The sequence below is a fragment of the Xiphophorus hellerii genome, chromosome 24 (genome assembly GCF_003331165.1).
Source record: "Xiphophorus hellerii strain 12219 chromosome 24, Xiphophorus_hellerii-4.1, whole genome shotgun sequence".
Lineage (NCBI taxonomy): Eukaryota > Metazoa > Chordata > Actinopteri > Cyprinodontiformes > Poeciliidae > Xiphophorus > Xiphophorus hellerii.
Window position 1 is genome coordinate 13,598,754 of NC_045695.1, and position 24,370 is coordinate 13,623,123.

The 24,370-nt window shown below is 40.2% G+C and overlaps 1 protein-coding gene across 2 annotated transcripts in view; it reads left to right on the plus strand.

Moving 5' to 3' along the window:
- LOC116715907 (vang-like protein 1) overlaps positions 1-24,370 on the plus strand; it is a 42,155-nt gene that overhangs the window by 504 nt on the left and 17,281 nt on the right. Inside the window, exons 2-3 of one of the 2 annotated variants that reach the window (XM_032556650.1) lie at positions 8,018-8,297; positions 16,143-16,269. In XM_032556650.1, coding sequence (XP_032412541.1) covers positions 8,227-8,297; positions 16,143-16,269 — 198 coding nt within the window. In that variant the 5' untranslated portion in view covers positions 8,018-8,226. Of the gene's footprint in view, positions 1-8,017; positions 8,298-16,142; positions 16,270-23,350; positions 24,179-24,370 lie in introns of those variants that run through there. The other variant, XM_032556651.1, reaches the window with a different exon arrangement.

Genomic DNA, 24,370 nt, shown 5'->3' on the forward strand with positions numbered 1-24,370 from the left:
TATGTAGGTTTCAAGCTTCTAAATCGAGAAGAAAGTGTTAAAAGACACTACGACACTAGAGGAAAAGTGAACAGTGCTTCTTCTTACGGTTGAATGGATCCGCATAACCCCGGCTGGTGCGCCGCAGCTCTGCTGTAAACTGTAACCTGCGGCGGCGGAGTTGACGCTAACTAACGCAATGTAGACCTCCTAGTTCCCGAAAAGCAGCTCTAAAACAATTTGAACACGACAGTGTGATGTAAAATATTTTTTAAAATTGTAGTTGGTGTTATAATTGTGTTATAAAGAAAAAAAAAACATGTTTGTGGTGAGAGAAACCACGAAAGAGGTGACGGTGGGGGAGGCGGAGGGGTACCGGAGGCCACGGTGAAACCGGGGAGTTTCCTGCCTGCAGGTTCGCCCGCCACCGGGTCACAGGTAGGGTAAAGCAGGGTTAATCTGCCCCGGTTAGACAGTTCAACTCTTTAAAATCCATATAACTCACCTATAATTTGTTTGTAACCTTTATAACTACACATCATGGTCAAATTCTCAATGTATTTAGTTATAATTTTGTTCATATAAGGCGTAATGCAACAAGTGTTCTTTCTAAGTAGCAGAAAAGTCACTAATCGAGTCCTTATCTAGTTTGTATAGCTTCAAATCTTTAGGGTTATATAGTGCTGTGAAAGTATTTATCCCTTCCTAAATCTAGTTTTAATCTAAGTAAAGCAGTTTTTAAATTATTAATTCATTTATAAATGGGAATAGGATATCCAAACCTAACTACTGGGCTAGTGCTCTGTGTAGAAATTATTCTCCTCCTTTGTGAATCATCAACTGACCTAAATTATCCAAAATGTTTGAGTTTAGTCTCACAAACCACACGCAGACCTAATGAATCAAAACCCATCACATAGAAACACGTTAGTGATCGGATGAAGCTGGCAAAAAGAAGCCGATCTACTCTGATCTAAACGATTGGAAGGAAGTGACACAGAATTTTCTTTTTCTTTCTGAATATATTTACAAGTGTGACAGGCATTTGTATTCAGTCCCTTTTCACTCTGAAACCCTCAAGCAGCATACAGTGCAACCAGTTGGCTGCAGAAGAAGTATAACTTGTAATTTATAATCCGTCAATCTGAGAAGTTTTCCTACCAATGTTAATGTCCATCTTAGATTTTGTCAATCTTTTTGTTTTTTACCTGAAATCTTTCAAGACGCTTTTGTTATCTGATAAAAGTGAGTGAATATGTGGATTGCGTTGGAAAATCAGTCGATCACCCTTCATTTTGATTGACACTTCACAACTCAATTACGTTTTCAATGCTCTTGATTTTAATTTCTTTTGGTTGCAATTTAATATATTTGCTCTGAAAAGAGGAAAAATACATTCTCTTTGCCATTTTCTTTTAAACACTTGCTCATGCAGTCATCAACATCCGACCTCTGAGCAAGGATCAGCACTCACTAGTTGCCTAGTAACGGCTGAAAAATGCAACAGGTAGAGGCCGACTGTGAATGGAGCATCGGGTTTGGATCGAGTCGCCGTGACATGGCTTTTGCTCAATCTGTAATTAACATTAGCACAGGTGCATGATAAGGAACAGGCCTAACTGGTCAGATGTGGATTCGGAGTATCCAGTGTGAGCCCCTGCTCTCTTTGGCTTCTACAGCTTTTAATCTGGTGACACTGGAGAATGTTGATTGAATTCCACAGAATCGGCGGCCTTCATTACCTCAGTGTCCCGTAGAGCATGTGACCGGGTCAGGACTTCCACAGTGACTCGTCCTGGCATGTCTTGTGACCGCTGCCGTTGGTGAGTTACGATCTCCCCCCACCGCAGCCCCCATTCGCTCAAGTGAAGGCGTTGTTTTGCATGTGCTGGTTGTGTCCTGTTACAGCGTGAGGAGATGTGTTATCGGTGCGATAGTAGAGGCAGCGCTATGAGGGTGTTATGGGGGCAGGAGGTGAGAGGGAGAGCTGTCACTGAGACGGGCAAATGAACTGCATGCTGGGAGCTTGGAGTAGAGTCTTTTCTCACATCGGGTCCTAATTATTACGCCAGTCAATAACTACAGGAGAGATTTTTCAATCATTTTGGCATTTTACCAGCTTCCCACAACTAGAAACTGCCTTTGATCTGAGAGTTTGTTTTATAAACGCAATATCAATATTTATAGATCATACGTCCGATAGAACTTTCCATAATTTCACTGAACTCCAAACCAGAACCGCACAGCATTCTGGGAGATGAAGGCAGAGGAAAGACTTTAGCTGCTCAAGCTAGGGTGATGGAATCAACTAAGGCTACGTTCACACTGCAGCATTAAGTGACCCATTTCTGTTTTTTTGTCAAATTGGATCTTTTTAGTTCGGATTTTGGTTCTCCAGTGTGAGTTGAAAGTGTCCCGCATGCGCAGTAGAGGACGCAGTATCGTCACACGTAGAGAGCGTGCTCGGTGTTTTGCCAACCGCCATAAAAAAAAAATTTAACGCTCAGTGTTAGTGTAAGTAAACATGGATGCTAACGATGGAGCATAGCTTACGATTTTGAAGTTGTTGTCCGACTGGAGCCATCATATTAACAACTCAATCCTCATTATAGTCCGTTATGATTGTTTTCCTTCCCACTTGTGTGCATCAGGAGTAGGGACATTTGTCGAATATCAATGATTTTGCAGTCGGAAAAATACAACCTGGACGTTCAGATTCAGGTCACATTTGAGAAGATTGCATATGAATCGGATATCTAAGTGGACTGGGGTCGCATTTGAATAAAGTCCAACCTGTGTTATGCTTCATGCATATTGGATGTTTCCCTTTGGGGAGTTCAAAGACATGCTGTTGTAAAACGCCAATTTTGTTTTATTTTTCTATGTAGTTTCAAGTAATCCCACACTTTGACACTTTTTGTCACGGTTGAGTGGCTCATCTGGTTCGTTGGATTCCTAATATGCCACTGTACACCAGAAAACCGGAGGATCTCTTCCTGTCCTTTCTGTGACTCCTTCACAGTTAGAGTGTGTGCCTTCAAAGGTTTAGGACCGGGTCAACCTCCATGGTTCAGTAACTCCCGATCATGTGACCTACACTGCAGCGTGAGCGCTGCATCTCCTGTCTAGCCTGTAAAAGTTCATCGCTGCTTTTAGGGAATGTGGGTCAGTAAGTCCAGCAGGGTGTGACCGAGCCATGTGCCTCCTGAAGTTTTCCCGGAACGGTCTTTGGAAAGGTCATCCTCGTAAATTAGTCCCAATCAGCTCAGTCCGAAGTGCTGCCAGGCACATTTAAAATAACAAGGATGTTTGAGTTTGACTACTTTCTTGGTTCATGTTGCTGCTTTTGTCATATTTGATTTTGATTAGAAGAAATAAAACAGGGATCTTCTGGAGTTAAATGTTCAGCTGTAATTTGTTGCGAAAGCATAAGAAAGTTATAATTGGAGGTTTCTTTACAGGAAGATCAAACCGGTTCTCCATTCCGGAGAGTTTACAGCTTGAGCCTGTTGTAAAGAGCATTTTAACCAAAAATCTCCGAACAAGTAACTGGTCCAACACTGAAAATCACTTTAGAAACTCTTCACTTTCTTTTTAATGTAAAAATCATCAAAAGTGCTGGAAAGATTTGTATTAAAAGTCAGTTTTAATGCTCTCTTGTAGCATCACTTTTTAATATCTGCTTTAGATTTATTTAAATCCAAACATACCATAAATCTGCTCCGTTTTCTTTGATAGAAGTCTCCAGTAGGGCTGCGTCAAACAATTATTTCATTAATCGATTATTCTGACGATTAAATGATTAATTGAATAAAATAATTGACAAATTTTGCAGATTTTTCATTGAACCACCCAATGTTTTTCTGCAAGATTAGAAATATATAAAAAGATGCAAATAAACAAATAGTTAAATTCCATTTTTAATTAAGTAAATAAACATTTTATAGCCTAAAATTAAATAACACAGCATTCTTTGATTATTTGTAACAACGGATGCTTCTGCAGCTAAAGAAACAAGTGGTTGTATTATCTTTGCACAGTTTTGGCTTAATTACTGCTCTGTAAATAGGAATTGTTTGAGTCTTTATACTCATATTAATGATTAATTGATTGCTAAACTAGTTGACAATTAATTCAATAATCGATTAATCGTGATTAATCGTTTCAGCCCTAGTCTCCACGTTCCGCCGTTGTGTTTTGTTTTTTTTGGGGGGGGGTGCAAATGTCACCAGATTATCAATTTGAAACATCTTGATTCTATATTTCTCTAATCATTAAGTCTGACAAGCTTCCCCACCCTATCACACATCCGACACAGGACAGGAAAAAGTAACAATTAGAAACATGTGCACTAAGTCGTTGTTTCACTACCTCCAGGTATCAGTCGGATTAGTCTCTAACTCCACTTATCTTCAGGTCAGTTGGTTTGAACAAGCCGGAGAAGATCCTTATCTCTTGTTGCAGCAGTAAAAGTAGTCAGACTAATTGTGTCTGATTGAAGTTGCATGACAATTTGCCAGCATGTTGAGGTGTAAGGTGAACTCAGTTACATGAATCCACTTGAGCCGCTCTAATCGGACCTGCCAGCTGCTTTTATTCGTAAAGTGAAGTTGTGCAGGACTGTTAGTTTACGCTCGCTGACAGCAGATGGCCCGTGGCTCTGGTGTTGTTTTCCCTCTCAAGATGAAAGTATTTCCTTGTACTTCTGTTAGTGAAAGGTTTTCTGAAGGTGAGAGAGAACATTTTCTCCAAAGAAAGTTTACCCAGAATCTTGAGCCTAATGTTGTGATTAAAGTAGGGTGTAATTAAGTGTGTTTCAACATTTTTATAACAAAAAATCTGCTCCCTTTTACTTTGGATCAACTAGTAAGATCCAGCAGGATCGCTCAAGCTTGATATCTGGCCAATCATTTTGCTGGTCTCCTTTTCCTCTACGCCACATTTGTCAAACTCGAGGCCCAGGGGCCAAATCTGGCCAATCAGAGCTATTTATGTGGCCCTCTAGACTCCAAATTACATCAATAATTCCCTCCAGTTTTTCAACAAATCACAGAATCCTGATCAGTGGGAAAAGAAACACTTATTGAATGCTGAAACAAGCAGTTATTTACTAATATTTTAACAGTTTAATGGGTTTTATCAATACATTCTGGCACAACCGCCCCTTTAAGAACATTCAGATTTTTAACACGGCCCAAAATGAAACTGAGTTTGACATCTCTGCTCTACAGGCTGCTGGCGCTACTCTCCTGCAGCTCAGCGGGGGGCCTGGGTTGGTTCCAGGAGAAGGAGATTCCCTTTTCAGCTCCCGATTTACCAACTTGAAGTGGTTCCACTTACCAGACCACATGTGAGAGCTCTGCTGTATCCTGTTACACTTCAGTGTGAAGCTCTCAGCCAGATCTCACTGCATTGCCGTTTGCAGAACGAGTTGAAGCATCTAAGATGGTCAGCTCAGGAAATTCATCGTGGCAGATACAGAACCAGCTTTTAAACAAACTGCTATTGTTGACACATGATCCTGCACTTATTTAACCTGAATAATCCCTCATTTAGAGGTGTGTTCTTGCTTTTAAAAGGATTAAATCAGATGTTTATATTGGAAATTGCTTTGACTTAAACTTTCACACCAAACCATGGGCTCTGGGAAGAGTTTTCATTTGGCAATTAAAAAGCCATAGTTTTAATTCCAGCTTGATGGACTCCATTTCACGGCACTAAAAATCTGCATGTTGGTGTAAGAATGTATGATCATCTTTGAGTGTGAGTGGGTGAATGCGGCTCTCGTCTACAGTGCTCTGATTGGACCGACTTTGGGCGCCCCTGGTCTAAACACTGCAAAAACACAATCTTGCGAAACATTTTTGTCTAGTTTCTTGTGAAAATATCTCAGTTCCCTGTAATAAGACAAAACTGACTTAGAAGCAACTTTTCAGCAAGATATAAGAGCTTGTTTTAAGTAAATAATTAAAACTACTAGTACCACTGGCAGATTATTTCACGAGTATTAGTACTTTCAGTAGTGAAGATTTATTGACTTAAAACAAGTTTCTATACCTTGATGAAAAGTTACTTGTAAGTTAGTTTTGTCTTGTTCCAAGTGTATTAAAATATTTGCACTGAAACATAACAAAATTTAGTGCATGACTGGAGAGAGAATATACAAATTCAGTCCAATTACCAGTAACTTAAGATCATAACCAGATATTTTCTTTGGACTGATTCTTTTTTCTCACCCTGAACCCAAACTGATCTTGAAGTGTACGAAGCTCTGAGCAGGACTCTCTGGGATCCCCAGTGAGACTGCCTGTTAAGAACCAGTTAAGGGTGGATTTTTAAACATGTGAGCATGAATCAGGTAGTTAAAATGATTTACAAGTACAAGGATCCCAGTATGCAGTTACACAACCCTCAAAGCCCTGTGATAACCATGAGAGCGACAGACACAGAGTGACTCAAATATCTGAACCTGCACCAGAATCTTAACCCATGCTCCCTGTACTGACTGATTAAGGTTTGTTTTTGGGACTAATCGTGGGACTAACTCCAGGGTGCAGCCGAAGGAAGGCGTATCTCTGCAGAAACTGCATTCGGTTCTTATTTTGGTTGGATTTTAACTACCTCAGTGCAGTAAGAGGCTGTGATTATGTGTGTGCATGTGCGTCCCGCGCCCTCACTACATCAAAGCATGCCTCAAGGTATCTGTGACTCACGCTTTGCCATCCCTCAGAAATATGCAGTTAAATTTGACCCTGAGCCAAATGCGCCACTCGAACACCTCTTCCCAGCTCTCATGCTGATCTTAGTGATTTACAAATCATGTTTACCCACTTCCTCTGATTGCAGCAAAACCAGAGCACTCCTTAACATAGTTTTGAACACTATGGCCAACAGAATTAAGGTTCTGCTTTGAGTCTGAGTTGTTTAAAGCTGAGGTGGGGCTTCTGGAGATCCTGCTGTCTAGGTATTGACTTGTTGGAGATTTAGACTATTTGGATACGAAGGTTCTGGCATAATTTTTCTTGAATATTTCTTTCTAGTGTTGGGCAAGTTGATTTAAATTGTTTAGTATCTTAGCATCATAGGAGGCCTTCACACCAGTCAAACGCTCGTCTGTTTGTCAAGAAAGTCTTGTTTGTTTGTGGAAGTATGAATTCACCATCGAACTGCTGTGAAAACTCGGTTTCCATTTCATTAAAGTGAACTTACGCTCCAAAAGCAGGAAGTGAACTACAGCGCAGGACAGGGTCAACAGAACCAAAACTAATGTGAGAGTTTAGCGCTAGCAGGAGAAATGGGTCGGGCTGTTTTACCAAAGAGAAAAGGGAAATCTTACAGCTGCTAAATTTGGACACCACAGCATTTTTGTTTGCATTTTGTGTTGCCTCTTGTCTTCAGAGGTTGTTTGTGTCGTTTCCGTTGGTAGTTCTTGGTGCAGCAAACTGGACAGGAGTTGCCCTGTGCAGCTATCATTGCAGATTGATGATGGTGGTTGAGATGATGTGGTTGACGTTAATCAAGAAGACAGTCAGTGAATGCAGGCTGCTGCCATTTGGTCCGGCTTGTACAACCACTGAAGTGGTTTCAAATAAAAGGGGAATAGCAGCGCAGAAAACAACGGGTGCTTCATATTTAGAATATAGACTTGTTAGAGTTACTGCAGTGAAGTTGTGCCTTAGATTTTACGTACAGTCCTCCATTGGTCCTGATTGTCTTCGTTTGCATGAATTGGAGGAACTTTTCTTTTCTTTTCAGGACGCGAGTGTTTATTTTATCTGAAGTGCTCAGCTGGAGCTGCTGTAACATTTCTGTCAGAACAGGAAACGCTGATTGATAATGCAGCTGCAGAGCAACATCCTAACGTTTTGCATGAGAGGGAATAAACAGGCGTGATGTGGACAGATGTGAGTTGAATGCTTGATTTCATCTTTACTCCCATCGGACGCCGTTTCCTCCTCCTCACCTCCCTTAGTCTCTGACGGATTCTTTTCGCGTTGTGAATTGAAATTTCCCCCGTCCTGGTTTTCCCTCTCTGCAGGTTGATGTTTCCGCAGCGGGCGCCCGCAGGGTCGCTTTCCAGCCTGACCGCTGCCACCAGCTCTCCGCTGCCGAAGCCGCCGGCCTCCTGAGTGGGTCGATCGATCGCCTCGGAGCTTAACAAGACGAGCGCGCCGGGTTCCGCCGCGTCTGCCAGCGGTCGAGCGGAGCGGCCTCCGCATTGCCTGGAGCCGGCCGGCCTCCGTTGCCATGGATACGGAGTCCACCTACTCCGGCTATTCCCATTACTCCGGGCGCTCCCGGGGATCGCACAGGCACGGGTAAGACTAAATCCTGCTGGTTAATTATTTACCTCCAGAGAAGCTGGGACTGATGAGCTTTGATTTGGCACTGATGTTGTTGACAAGTGATTATTTATTATTGATGAGGGGGGAAAAAATCCACATTTCTTCAGCCATATTGATGTTTGGGACATAAAACAACCACCAGGTTCCTCTGCAGCCTGGAAAAGCCTGGAATTTAGTTTGTAGTTCCAGGTCTGGTAAATGGAAAACAAAACAGTTTATGGAAACCGAACTTTCACTACTGAGTGAATAAATGTGTTTTTAAAAATGAGAAATCTTTCTCTCTTTCTATTAACGATGTCTCTCCTAGTGTCCTTACTCATTTTTTTTCAGTTCCTTGTTTCTTGCCTTTCTTTCCTTCCTTCATTTCTATCTGTCCTTACTTTCTCAGTTGTCTTCATTCATTCCTGTTTCTTTCTTTCTGTCCTCTGATTGTGTTTCTTCATTTTCTTACATTTATCGTTTGTTCCTCTCTTCATTTTTTCCTTATCTGGTGATGTGAATCTGAAAAAATTACAGAGTTATAAAGAAAACACACCAAATATGTTGGTCAATGTTTAATATATTATTAGAGGTCTCGCTGATTGCAGTTTTCTAGCCGATTGCCAATTAAGATCTTCAAAAATCTTGACCAGCCGATTCCGATTTTCACCGATACTGAGATTTATTTTTGATATGTCGCTAAATATAGCAAGACAGTCGACGGACTTGCAACAGCAGGGTTACTATTGTTAACTGCAAACTAACATTCAAACCTCTCACTGCAGAAGAGAAGATGACAGCGGTTGATTTTAGACCTTTAATGAGGTAGAAAAGATCGGCTTCACATCTAAGTATCGACCAATCACCGATCTCCCAAAATGAAGGAAATCAGCACTGATAAATTGGCTTTTGAACCCCTATTATGATTCAAAAGTGATTCTATAAACAGGTGGATTTTTAGTCTACATTTAAAGAAACTCAGCGATTCGGCTGTTTTGCAAAACTAACTTACGAGTAACTTTTTAGCAACATATATGAGCTTGTTTTAACTCAATAAAATACCTGTTCCATTGGCAGATTACTTCACTTTTAACAAGACATGTTCCCCATGTTATAGGAGAAATAGCCTGCAAAAGGAACTAGTAGTTTTTCATCAATATTAAGAAATTATTTACTCCTATATCTTGCTGGAAAGTTACTTGTGAGTCAGTTTTGTCTTATTTCAAGTGTACAAAGACAAAAATACTTGCTAAGATTTAGTGTTTTTGCAGTATAATAACTAAGCAGACCAACCAGACTAGAATCAGAGATAAAACCAAGAAGTTCTTGATGATCAACCAGCCAGAGTTTCTACTTCTCCTCCTCTCTCACGTCTCTGCAGACTCATAGTCCCATGAGGGACATCAGTCTGTCAGAACCCAAATGGACGTGGTTGACAGGTTTGGTGGGGGGGAACAGGGAGGACAGGTGCGGAGGAGGCCTCACTGACTGACGGCGCTGCCGGACTGCCTGTCGCATGCCGCCCTGCTTCTCTCCCTCTCCTACTGCCACCTGTTGCCTCTCATGTCGTCTGCAGCTCCTCTTCCTCCTGAATCTCCTGCCACGTTCAGCAGGACAGACCGGGTTGTAGTGGTTTTGGGTTTTTCATTATAGTTTAGTTTTACTTTGTTGTGACTTTCCAATTAACCAAATCATAAAAACACACAAAAAACGACTAATATTAATATTTCAAAAGCAAATCTAAACAGGTGGGTATTGAGTCTGGATTTATAGGAAGTCAGTGTTTCAGCTGTTATGCATTTTTCAGATTTGTGGAACATAGAAGCTGAATGCAGCTTCTCCATGTTTTTGTCAAATTCAGTTAGCTTTACTTTTTTTTAGTGTTTTATAGCTATTATTGGTCAAATATTGTTTAGTTTTAGTTCAGTCCTTATCAGTTATATTAGTAGTTTTATTCCTTTCATACTCTGGTTCATTTTTATGTGCAGAATTCTAACAGGTGAAAGTATTGTGATTATGTTTACATTGATTAGATAGTGAATACTCAACAGACGATACCATTAAAATATATATATAACATGTGATCAATTATTGTTGAACAACCAACTGACTCTGGCGTTTTATCCCAACTTTTGCTGTCGCCATTTTGCAGACTAGTTTAAATGGTGGGATATGGAGAATATGTGCTAATATGTGCGGGAAAAAATAATAATTTTACATCAGTTCAAAAGGCTAATAAATGGATTCATAAACACAAAAATGAAGGATATTATATCTATAATTTCAGTATGTTTTAGATCCAGTTAGTTACACTTTCCCCCCACTAATTACCAATTAATTAAAATGTTTTCTCAATTTCAGTTTTCATTATTTCGTTGGTTTTAGTTAACTATAATAACTTTGCTGCAGGTGTGTCACTCACATTCCCCAAATACAAGTTTTCTTCTGAAGGTGCCCTTCCTCTCACCTGAAAATTGGGAAAGCAGCATATGGGCCCCACATCCAGGCTCCATCGCTCTCCTCTGTTCTTCCTCCCGGTGCCAAAACCTCCGGCTGTCCCCTGATTTCATAAACAAAACCTAGATTGTTTCCTTTGCTTGCTCTTCTGAAGGTAATCTCTTTACACTCCAGATCGCTGCTGTCTAATTACTCTGATGCCAGATCCCGACAAATACGAGCTGCTTCGTCTCTTATTTCTCTTTGGTGCCTTTGGATGTTAAAGTTTTTCTATATTTTGTCTTTTTACAACCACAGCCTTTTATTTGGAGCATTAAAAAAGCTAATGTAGGTTTTTGTTTTTTGAGTCCTTCCCTCCTTTCAGTAGTGACTCTTTAAATAATTGGTTAGTTGAACATCTCATATTAGCAGCTGCTCATGTGGAAAATTAGTTCATTTCATTGGTATTAGTCCAATTTACAGAGCAGGACTCAGCGTTGAGATGGGGCCGGGAAGCTGTGGCTAATTTATGCATCTGCAGCTGTAATGGCACCTGCAGGCTGAGGAGAACCTGTTTTTAAAAGCTAAATGTTTCAGTTGGTTGATTTTTAGTTTGGAAGCAAATTGAATTAAAAACTCTCTCTAACTAAAGACAATACATAAAGAACAGGGACTTCTTTGTGTCGATAGGTAACGTCTCATCTGATCAGATAAGTCACATGTTGGATTCCACAAGGTCCAATCCTGGCATCCCTCATATTTAATATCTACATGCTCCTGCAAGCCCCTGTTATAACAAAACGTTTGATTAGTTACCATAACTACGCAGATGCTCTACATCCAAACACTGAACTGATGCTTAGAACAAATCAGAAGAGAAACAAAATTGAAGGAATGATCTACAATCAGCTCATAGTTTTAGTTATTACAGCTGGAAACTAAAGATCAGGTCTGAAATGTGACTGGAACCTTCAGGGACACATAAAGACAGATACAAAGTCGGCCTTCTGCTACCTGAAGAACATTTCTAGAATTAAAATACTTCATTTATAAGCAGAAAGAAACACATCAATGCATTTATATTTAGTTACATTGATTACTGTAACAGTGTTTTCAAAGGTCTGGCTAAAAAAAAATCAATCAGATACAGAACGCTGCTGCTGGCGTTCTGACTAAAACCAGGAAGATGGAGCACATCATTCCATTTCTCAAGTCCTTAAACTGAAGAACCAAACATGGTGAAGCAGCATTCAGCTTCTATGCAACACAAGTCTGGAAGAAACTTACAGGAAACACTGAGTTCATGTGAATTAAGGCTAAAAACTCACCTGTTTAGAGATGACTTTGATTCATAATAACTGGAACATTGATCAATATATTTGCTTGATGATTGTGATGATGGTATTAAACAAAATTAAATGTCTTTAAAAATAAAAAAGAGAGAAAGTGCCATCATTTCCAAAGTTTTCATTCAAATTTACCCAAATACATGAGTTTAGATGATTGTGTTGCCCTCCAGTTCTGGCTTGCAGGTGTCCTGGTTGCAATGCCAGAGAAGAAGAGATGGACATTTTGGTCCACAGAGAGTCTGGCATGTCACCCTAGTTGGCCGCGCTATTTCAGGAGTCGGCCTCAGATCGTGGAGGAAGTGATGCTTCTTCCCCAGTTTGCCAGGTTTTTCCAGCTCTCGCAAAGCCCCTTCTCTAATTCTTCCACTTTAGCCTTTCCAAGAAGCCACAGTCATTTCCGGGATCCACGCCGAAAAGTCAGGATCCATTAATCAAACCGGAGCTCGGCATGGTGGCAAACCAAAGCAGCCAGCTGCATGCTGATGAGGCTGTGGGAAAGGTGGAGAGGTGATTTTGTAGAAGAGATTAATATGTGCAGTGGAGAAGGTGAAGGTGTGGCAGATTGTTTAGGCAGAACAGGGTGTTTTTAACCGTGGTGGTGGACTTGTTTTTATCAGATGAATTATTTTAATACACTCATCTGAAAATGCAACCCAAAAATGACTCAACAGAAAAATTACCTGACGTTAAGCTGTGTCCTGCTCTTCAAATCGTATCTGAAACATTATGCTTGAAGGCCAAACTATAGACCCATTGCAGAGTGATGTCACACATGCACAAGATCTCCATCTTCCTGCTGGAGGCAAAAAGCTGCTCGCTAACAATGACTAGCATTGGTTATAGCTGTTAAGTTGCCAACAGAACATGCTAAATTTTAAATGTACATATGATATATAAACAAAAAAGGGACAAAGTGCTTTGCTACTAATTGCCAACACTACAACAACTAAATAACAAGGTCAAGAAAATGTTTTAATTCAGAAAACAATAGTGAGGAGGAGGGAAGTAGCTCACTTATGCTAGCTTGACTATGACAACCTTAACATGTAGATGTGCTGTGGAATTTGGTTTCAGTTCAGTTACAAAATAAAAAAAGATGACTTAAATACACCAACTATGACAGATCATCAGTAGAGAGGGTGCTTAAATTTGCTAGCCTGCCACAGCAGTGTTATATTAGCTAATAGCAGCAGTAGCTAATCTACCACCGTTGTGTTAGTCTAGCTATAAGTGTGCAAATATAGGCTGCATGTGTATATGAAGTTTTTATAAAAGAAAAACTTCATTCTGAAGGTGTTTTGACTTTTATTTTGCGCCTTGATCAGTTACATGCAGAAGGCCAAGTTGAATCCTCTGACTCGGGTATTTTGAAGTGTCTTTTGTCACTTCCTCCTCCCTGATTCTCCTTGGTAGCAGCTTCCTGATGTTCCCCAGCGTTTCTCCTGATTTTCATATAGACTTTGAAGTCTTCAGCGAGCGCTGCTGCTGCTTCTTCCACAGCGCTCCGCTCCAATTAATCAGCAACAATCAGTGCCAGCGTTTGACTGATGATCTCTCCCTCCAGAATAACCATCACCACAGTGATTAGGGCAGTTGTAATAATATTTAAAGTAATAATGACGGTGGTAACGTATTTAAAGGCTTCCATCACCGTCCTAATCTGCTGGATTTATATGATAAGAACATGTCAGTCTGCAGCTGCAGGCTGTTCAAACTCTGCTCCCTTTTTCTTTCTTTCTTTCTGTGTGAATGTATAACAGCAGCTGAGACTTTCTGTAGGAAACCAGGAGCGTATTCAAAAGGAAGTGCAGGAAGAGAGGCTGGAAACGCCCTGTAGTCGCTTCCAGAGCGGCTCTGGTGAACTGTTGTATTTCCACTGCTGTCAATCACCCGGCTTCCTCCACTCTCCCCTGCAGCCAGGATATCCTGTGTGCTTTGGAGACTCTAGATGTTTTTATTGATGGTTGCTGTTTACAGGCAGCTGATCTGATCATTTTAATGGGTTTTTCAACTTTGACCACAGTAATGGCTGCACAGGCTTTCATAGTCAGACTTGATGGTAAGCTAGGCTACGTTCAGATTCTCAATTCTGATTTATTTATTTTTTGCTCAAATCCAATTTTTCTTCTTTTATTTTCTGCAGTTGTTCAAACTACTACAATAATTAAATGCGACCGCAATCAGACTTCTGTTACGACCCCAAAGGACGGTGGCCCTGAGGTGCAAACCACTTCCACAAATACTAACTACACTAAATGTTATTGTGTTTTTGTAATTTGTAGATTTATTGATTTGTTGAAGTTTTTTTAGCCTCAAGGCTACCGTAGGAAAAAAACAAACGTCACACAGTGGCGCAATGTTTACATAATCACTTTTATAATTATATCTATTACGATTTACCCAACACTCATAGTATCTTGTTTATGCACTTGTTTTTATTTATAATTGGGGTTTTCTTCTTTGTCTTTTACAATTTCTGTTGTAGGAATAGAATGACAAATAAAATGAATCGATGTTAAAGTTTCAAAGTAAAGATGGAGGAAGCTACGAAAAAGAAAGCTCAACTTCTTTTTATAGCAAAGTTTGACTTGCATTTTTCTGCAACTTCTGTAGAAAAGTCAGAATCAGCAGTGACATCATTTCAGTTTCAAAGTATAGTTTTTACAGCCGCTGTTTAAAAGCAAGTAGCTCAATAATTTCCTTTTTGACTATCGGCAATTTTGTTTAGGGAGAGATTATAATCCATTTTATTTATGGTTTTGGTTGTTTGTGGAATTTTTCTTTTGTTTTTTGGTTGTTGTATTTTATTTTAGATATTTAAAATGTCTTCTAGTGTGGCGTGCTTTGCAGAAAATTTTAATTTACAGCGTCTAGCATGTCTCAGGTCAATAATGTAAAAGCTGGATAAAAAGCGACATGCCTTTTCAGATCGTACCACATCTGGACAGTGGTGCAAATTTCTTTTTTTTTTTCGGTGAAAATTTTTTCACAAAAAAATCATGCTGGATGATTGTAGCTGTATCAATTTTTCCTGCACTTATCTCCATTTTCCCATTAAATCTGATGAAGAAAGGCTTCCCGGCACCATCATACTGCCACTTCCGTGCTTCACTGTAATCCTCTTCTGATATTTGGTGGTTTAGTTGGTCAGTCACATACAATTCCAGAAAATTCATTAGGATCTGTGGTTGTAATGAGACATGGAGCATATACTGTCCTGCTCAGACAGTTTTTTAGTTTATTCTGCGCCGTAGCTTTACCTTAGAGCCTGCAGGCGAAGGAAACAGATGAGGGATTAGCGAGGCTTTCCTCCGCTAATGGAACAAGTGAGTGGGGGAATCGGGCCACGTGGGGATCAGGTTACCTGCCGTTCACGCTCTACGCTGGATTAATGACTGGAGAGGCACAGACTCCACCAGAAACTGTATTTTAATCATAACTAATTAATTCTTCTAATAGGAAGACAGATAAAATAATATTTAATAAGGTCTTTTTTTTTAATTTTCTGACAGATTCTAAAATCTGGCTGCCAAAGAGAGCGGCCTTGAACTGTTTTGTTCCGTCTGTACTTTTAAATGCGTAGAAGAAGAGCACTTGTTGCTTGTTGTGTCTATTGGGCTCAGCACTGCCCCGTATCAGTGAGGCACGGTACTTTCTGCCGCATTTAAATATGTCACACACATTCATGAAATATATCAAACAGACTGGAATGTCAATGTGTAATTAAACAGGTACACATGTACCAAATGCTTGCTTCATTCACTTGTGTGAAACAGCACCCCTAGAGGTGAGGCACAGTACTGCACTGGCTCATCTCGGTTTTTCCAACACAAAATGCATAAATTCTGAAATTTTGACCATAAAATTGTTGAAATTACCAATAAAAAAAACCCAATTGATAGAAAGTTGAAATTGATTTTCTCTCATTGTTGTTAGCATCTACTTTGCTTCTCTCGTTCTTATTCTTACTCATCGGGGTTAAAGGTCACACAGATGGAGTGAAACAAGAGGAACGATGGGGCCCAACAAGATTCTTTTGTTTTTCTTCTTCCAGGGAGCGAAGTCGGGACCGGCACAAGTCACGCAGCAAAGACAGTCGTTCGGAGAAGTCCGTCACCATCAACACGCCGCCCGCCGAGCCGCTGCTGGGCGACTCCTCGCTGCGGGGCGAGCAGGTCCAGGTAAGACGGCGCCGTTCACCCACCAACCGCTGTAAGCTGCATGAGCCGGCCGCTCTGATTTAGAGGGGATTTGTGGAGATTTATCGGTTAAATGAGCTGGAGGGAGAGTCGGGCTGCGACGGACCATCTGGTGCGTCGGGCCGGCCCACTTTCCGGTGAACCCAACAGGAAGTCTGGAGCAGACAAACGGGATCCGGAGGTAGAACGCCGCCTCGGCTGATAGCAGATCTCTGCTTGATCCTGTTTGTGGACTCAGCAGATTCTGGGTTTAGCTGCAGGAACCGGGTCAGTGTGACACCAGGCGACCAGTTAGAACCCCTGTAGAATGGACCAGGCCAAGCCAAAGCCGAAGCTGCAGCTTTTTGCCATCAGTCTAATAGAAAAACCCTGAAATCATGTGGACTCGGGTGTCTGCAGGCGCAAATGATGGATTATGTGATGGATTATTTGGAAAAGAACACTTTTAAGGTAGGATTCTGGATGTTTGGGATTGGCATTTAGTTTCTACCTGCTCGTGTTTAAACTTAAAATCTGGATCAGATTGTGTTGCTTGGACTGAGATAAAAGCCAGCTGACAGGTGGATCAGAGAGCAGCGCCTCGGCCGGCGTGTTGAGACGCGACTGCAGAGGTTTCACTGCAGGGCTACAAACAACCTCAGTCCAACAACAGCAACTCTGCAAACCTGAGAGCTGCTAGTCTGTCCTGTTTTCAACCTTTAAAGCGCTGCTGCTTAGACACATTCTGGTATGATGGATGGGGAAAAAAGCTTTTATAAATCAGAATTGTGTTTCTATTTCAGTTCAGTCAGAGTTTAAGCTGACCCAGTTTTGTTGCTGCTGAATAATAATCTTCTGATCCTGAATCTTAGATCAGTTACACTCACGTTGTTGTGGCTGTTTTAGTGATAGTTGCTCCTGATATGATGGTTTTTCTAAACTTTCCTTTCACTTGGCCAAAATAAACAGACTTTCAGATCCAGGGATGTTTCTGACGTAGTTTGGCGTTCATGACCTCAGCAGTGGAGAGAAATCCTTCCTTTTGTTCATTGAAATTAAATTCTTTCTGAGATTAACTGTCTGAAATTGAATAATATTAATTTTATATTTTTCTCAGTAGTATTCTGTCTTTCTGACTGTCTTTACTCGTCTTTTTCTCTGTTGTTTTGTCAGCCTTTCTTTCTCTTTATGTCTTTCTTTGCATTTCTCTTTTCTTTCTGTCTCTCTGCTCATTTCTCTTTCTCTTCCTTTCTTTTCCTTTGTCTTTCATTCTGTCTTTTATTTCTGCTTTTCTGTTTTATTGTCTTCCAGTCTTTTTTGTCTTCCTGTCTTTATTCAGTTTTTTCTCTTTCTTTTGTTTTTTTCATTTTTTCTTTCTTTTGTTTTTTCGTTCTTTCTTCCTCGTCTTTCTGTCTTTTTCTTTCTGGTCTTTTTGTCTTTTTTCTCTTTTTTCTTTATCTTTTCTGTCTTTTTCTTTTCTGTTTTTCTTTCTTTCTGTTTCTTGTCTTTCTCCCTTCCTTTCTGTCTTTTTTCTTTGTCTTTTGTCTTGTTTCTATCTATCTTTCTGTTTTTTCTCTTTTCTTTTTCATTCTCAAAGCATGATGCTGCCACCACCGTGTTTTGCTGTAAGAATGGACAGCATCCAGTCAGCGTTATATTTCCAACACACACAGCATTTTGCATGTTGGCCAAAATATGCAAAGTTTTATGAATTGGTGGTTCCATCTACCTCAGCATCTTGTGCCAAACTTAAAATGATCATCTTTTAGCAAATACTTCACTCTTCTATAAAGGCTGAGTTTGCTGACAGATCCTTCCACTTGAGCAGTACATCTCAGCAGCTCCTCCAAACTCACTATTGGTTGTCATTATTATTTTTTTCTAAAAATTAGCCCCACCTATGTGCGTTTGTTTCATGTCTAACATTTGCTGACTCATGCGGTCTGTTTTGGATGAACATCTGCTTTCGAGTCAGTCTGATTAGTAACAGCGTCAGCAGACAGACTCCCACACAACATTTAAATAAGACATGACATCACTTGTGTTCATTTTGGCAACTGGAGGAAACATTTTTTATCCAGAATCAACAAATGCTTTAGTGTGTCAAATAAAGAAGTAGAACAGCTCCATCCTTTTCATCAGACTTGTGTCTACAATCATAATAAACTAAAATCCTTGTCTGTATTCAGAACGATTGCAAACTTTACATTAACAGACCTGACTACTGGTGGTGACTGGAAAAATATTTAAGATCGAGAGTTTTGACGGTTTCTGATCTCCAATTTTTTTTTAAATCTTTGACCTGACAGCAAGAATTTAATTAAGTCTGATTTAAAAGCGTTTAGATTATTTACCTTGACCTTCTGGTCATTAAAAGTTTAAAGGTAGATCATTAATGACCCACTTCTAGGTCAAAGCATGAAATAAGTCATTACTTCTAGATGATGTCACACTGTGTGTGTGAGAGAAATTTTTCCTTAAAGATGCAGTATTTTGTGTTTTCCAGCCAAATAGTGCCATTTTATAGTATAATCAAGTGATTGTTACCTTCACTTGTTGTAAAAATGCTATCAATATCAAATATGTCTTCAAAAAGATATTTTACTACCTGAAAATTGGGCCTCGGTCTGTTTAAAAACTCCAAATTTTTTTGAAACTCCACCTTCAGGAAGTCATGGCTCCTTTATTAACTCTTTAACAATGTTTTTACCATTGAGACGTAGCTCCTATAATGAGCTCAGCAGTTCCACCAGGTGTTTGCTAATGGCTGCTGGCTAGTCTGAAGGAGCTGAGTGGGGGAGGGATACTCTGTGAGGCGGAAGCTTTGAAACTTGAAAACTGCCGCTCTGAGGAGGAGCTTCATCTTGAAGTTTGGGCTAGGACCAACCAGGCGTTTTGTACAACTGATTGGTTGCCATGGCGATTAAGTAATTCCTCAAACATGCATGAAAGAGTCAAAACAACTCTCCATGTGTTTTTTGATAAGGGGATAACATAATGACATGATGTAAAACTGAAACATAGTTTTTCTGTTTTAAACAAATAATTCAGAGATTTGACATTTTAATAGGTGTTTAGCATCCTATGCTAACCATTAGCACCAATGTTAGCATTCCTAACTGAACTTGATCTTTTCCCAGCAGGCTTCCATCAAGTGTTGAGATGAATGGACTGTTGAGAAAACATGAGGTTTACTGACCCACTTGGCTCACTTCCTCTTCATAGTAGATTCTTTGTATGTGTGTCGAATTTGAACACATAACAGGATTTAACACACAGCACAGACGTCCTTTATTATTTTATTCATCATGTCTTATTCACGCTGCAGCGTCTGGGACTCGCATATGCTCCAGAATGCTAATGTTTCTCTTTTGGTCCGTCTGATCTCAGCGTCTCGCTGCTGGGTCTTAATCAGAGTCTCGGCTGACAAAGCATCACGTTGCTTAAGGCAGGGATGTCCTCACAATCCGGCAGAGAGCGTTCTCATGACTGTGTCTGTGATGTTTCGCCGCAGGAATTGTTAAACAGACAGAGATGGGAGGGGACTGCATGGGAATGTGTCGGCTGGGGAGTGAGTTTTTTTAACACCAGGCGTTCTTAGATTTTGGGAGGATTTGCTTGTAGATTGGTTAAAAAAAGGAAATGTTGGGAAAAAATGCTCAGCTAAAATACATTGACACAACTAATATACTTTCATTTTAATGTCTCCAATTATTCAACTCCTTCCTGACAAAGCATCTATTTGTTGGAAGGAGCTGCTGCAAACTTACAGCTTTCTTGAAAACTCCTCCAGGCATGGGCAGTCCTAGAAGGGGGCCAACCGAGGCCAATGCCCCAGTAGAACTGGTTCTGAACTCAAGAGAAAATACTAAATCAATTTGTTATGATGATATGCACTGACACAAAAATCATAGCTAATTGGTTCCTTTTGATAAATATGGTTTTTTACTTTATAAATGAATAAAAAATTAAGGTGTGGCAGTTTTAGCTTCTGCTCCAGAGCAACATGTAACTCTTTGCCTCTGTGGCTCATTTAATATATTAATAAAATATCTTCCTATAATTTTTTTAATCATTAATTTGTTCTGAATCCCCATGAAAAAGCAAACACTGCCGCCTGGTTTCTCTCAGAAGCTGCAAGTCTTATGGGGAATAACGACATCAGCTTTTTACATGTAGACTTTACATTTTTTGCCTGTTCTAATTTGGAAATTAGCTCCATTTCCCTCCGATTGGACCATCTATGCACATCCGTTTCCAAGTCTTCCCAACTGGAAGTAGGTCCAGATTGTAATTAGGCCACTCTATTCCATCATTATGCTCTGATATAAATCAGGGTCAGGATTTATTTAGCTCCTTTCCTTCTTCTAAATAATATTTTTAGATACCTTAAGGTAAACTTGTACAGCAGTTTCATCTGTCTTGTAATCTTTAACAATCTTTCTCATCCTCTATGTAACTCTATTCATCTTTTCCATCTTCTGACCATTTGTCACACACTCTCCGCTTCCTAAAACGGTTCGATCCGGTAAACATTCCCCAACATGTCACGTGTAAAACAAACAGCAGCCTTCGTCTGGACCTCCATGAGGGGAAAACATCTGATACTGTTAAGAGATGATGAATAAACTTGAATGGAGCTGTTCTAACAGGTTCCTCTGTTTTCAGGATCCGCTCCAAAGCCCCAAGCTGAATGCTAATGTGTGTGAGTTTGTTAAAAGACTCCTCAGCAGCAGAACATGTTGTTCAGTCTGTGGCGCAGCTAGTTGGATGCTAGCAGACGTATTGACTCTATTGATGAGTTGATAGTCAATCTATTGCCTTGTTGTTGCTTGTTTTACTGGAGATTTGATTTGGCGTTAAGTGGCGGACTGGCAGTTCCTCAGCTTACACTACAAAAACACAAAATCTTAAGTATTTTGGTCTACTTTCTACTGCAAATACAGCTCTGGAAACAACTAAGAGACCACTTAAAATGATTTGTTTTTCTGATGTTACTTTTTGTAAGTTTATGTTTGACTAAAACAAACATTGTTCTTTTATTCTATGAACTACTGTCTACATGCCTCTGAAATTCCAAGCAAAATGTTGTTTTTATTTGTAGAAAATGAGAAATGGTCAAAATAACAAAAAAGTACAGTGCCGTCAGACCTTAAATAATGCAAAGAAAACAAGTTCATATTCATTTAGAAACAACAATACTAATGTTTTAACTCAGAAAGAGTTTAGAAATTAATATTTGGTAGAATAACCAGGAGGTTTTCAATGCGGTCTCCACCTAGTTCAGTGGTCTCTTCATTTTTTCAAGAGCCACATCTTAGTACACTTGAAATAAGAAAACTAACAAGTAACCTTTCAGCAAGATATATTCTTAATATTGGCAAATTATAAACTGTCATGTTATAATGGAAATAATTTGCCAATGGAACAAGTGCTATTTACTTAAAACAAGCTCTTATCTCTTGCTGAAAAGTTACTTGTAAGTTAGTTTTATTTTATTTCAAGTGTAGTAAGATATTTGCACAAGAAAGTAGACCAATAATACTTGGTAAGATTTAGTGTTTTTGCAGTGATGTGAGTAAGAAATGGGACTAGAAGTAGCAGATGCAGAAAGGAAACATCATGCTAAGGACAGTCATGCTTTTGAGTAAAAATCTTTTTTAAATTGACAGGAAATTTGAAAATGTCACAAGGTAATTGTGTTGTTGGAAGACATTACTAACAATTCATTAGCACTAACAATAAAGCTTTAAATTCAAGCTTAAAGAAAAATCCTTAGTCTGGTGGGAACTCAAGTACAGCCTGATGGCCCGCCAGGCTTATAAAACACTGGGGGAAACCCTGATGTTGTACGAAGCCGTGTTATTTTACTCATTTTCTTTGTTGCTATTTGTGGCAGTGATCAAATTTGGGGGTAATCTGGTTTGGATTGCTTGTGTTCTTTGAATTGCTTCCAACTCACATTCTCCAAAGGATGAAATCCAAATCATATCCTCTCTTACTTTCTTTCTCGCCAATCTCCATTGAGTCCCATAATTCCCAACTCTGCTTTCTCGTTGACCTTCCTCCCACCCTGCCTGCAGTTCAGTTCATTGTCGCTAATTAACCTCAGCTGCTCTGTGATCTCAGCTGTTTGCCAACTAGAGCTGAACGTTGCACATGGACCATACGGTACAAGCAACACAAAGCGCCCTGCACTCCTCTGCAGACGGCCGCACAGGTAGGTTCACCTCCGTACGCTGGAAGAGCGCAGACACGGACGCAGAAATGTCCAGGACGTGGAAGAGGCAGAGAGCTTGCGTTCATGTTTGGGACCCCTTCTTTCTGGTGAGTCTGACCTGGCTCTGATGTCAGAGCGTTTACGGATAAAGCTACACGTAATATCGGGTCTCCAAGGTTTGTAGTTAAGTAGATGCCACGTTTCCTGCTTTTTCTTGTCTTGGTTGAACATAGTTCAATGAGTTGGAAGGAATATTGAGTCAAGGTGGCTTTGAATGACTTTGCCTTTTTGGCAATTTCTCCACTAACCTTGCTGTTTTGGGACTTTCTACATCCGTCTTGAAACTACGTGAGATCATCTATTAGGAACATTTTGTGCGATGTTCCACGGTTTTCCTCTATTTTGTAGCCAGCTTCAGTAGTACTGAAGCATGAATCAAGCTATTATTGTACGGTTAGAGTGCAAAGAAATATGCTCCTCAGTGTTTTTGATCGGAATGGGATGCCATATAAGAAGAAGCCAACCATTAGGGCCATGATAATTGATTTTCCTGGATGATAAATTGTCCTAGAAGTTATTGCAATAAACGATGATATTGTTGCTTTGAGACCATTTTAGAGCAAGATCAATAAACTTCAAATTCTAATGAACATTGAACATTGGAACTGCAAGACATTTGAAATATCCAGAATAAATAAACTAAACCACAGAAACAACAACTAAAATTAATTATGAAGTCTCTGTTAACAAAATTGTCCCTCAAAAATGGAGCTAGTTGAGACCAAGCTGAAGAAGAAAAACGATAAATCATGACCTTCTTATAATTTATCATTTGATTAATTGATTTATTAAGCAGAGCCATGAGCCACGAGTTTTTCCAATCAGATTTAAGCAGGAGAAGATGAACTCTAACTTTGCACAAAAATGAAAATGAAATTAGTGAAAGGTGACAAACAAAACAAGCAGAAATTGTGCTTCTCTAGTTTTTAGAGTATTTGTAACCTGATCTGAACTCTGGTTGAAACTTTGAGAAATCTAAATAGTTCATAAAACAAGAGACTGCGACCTGACTCTGATGACATCGAGCGTTTGGAGCGGCTGTGTTTTACCTCCCCAGAAGCACACACACATGGACACGCACGAACACACGTGAACACACATGTGACGGTTCTCGTGGCGGCACGGAGACGCCGCGGTGCTCACTGGGTCAGAAGCAATAATCGTAGAGTGGTGCTGAGGAGAGAGACGAGCGCAAACTGTGATTGGCTCTTCACCCCCTCCTTCCCAACTCCTCTTCATCTCCCCATGCTCCCTCGCTCCGCGTCTTTCCTCACAAAGCCCCTCACATTATGTGCCAAGTGAGCGCGCCGTTCCATACAATACCTCCTGAGGCATGATGGGAGAGGTTTCTATATAAAGACGGATAAAGCGAGGAGTGGGGGGGCGAACGGACAGTCGGTGAGGTCACACTCCGGCATGAATCGCCGTGGTTTAGTACCGGCTGGAGCGCCAAGCTGAAGTTCAGAAACAAGATTAATTCGGATGCTGTCGCCAACGGTGATGGAGGAAGGGGACGAGGTTTTGCAGGTGCTGGAGGTTGGAGAGGCAGTAGAGGAAGTAAAGGAGGTGATCATCAGCACCATAGAAGAAGAAATCCGCAGGAGTTCACCTCTAAATTCTAAAACGAGCCAGGTATGATTGACACGTCGGTTGGGCTAATCTGATTACCACCGTAGCGACCGGATTACGCGCTGGCTGTTAATTCGCTGCCAACAGATGTTGGCTTTTAATTTTCAGAGTTGTTTTAGTTCCTAATAAAATCATCTGCATGATCTGGGATGCATTTGCTCTCAGGCGTAAACTTTAAACGACTCTGTTCACATG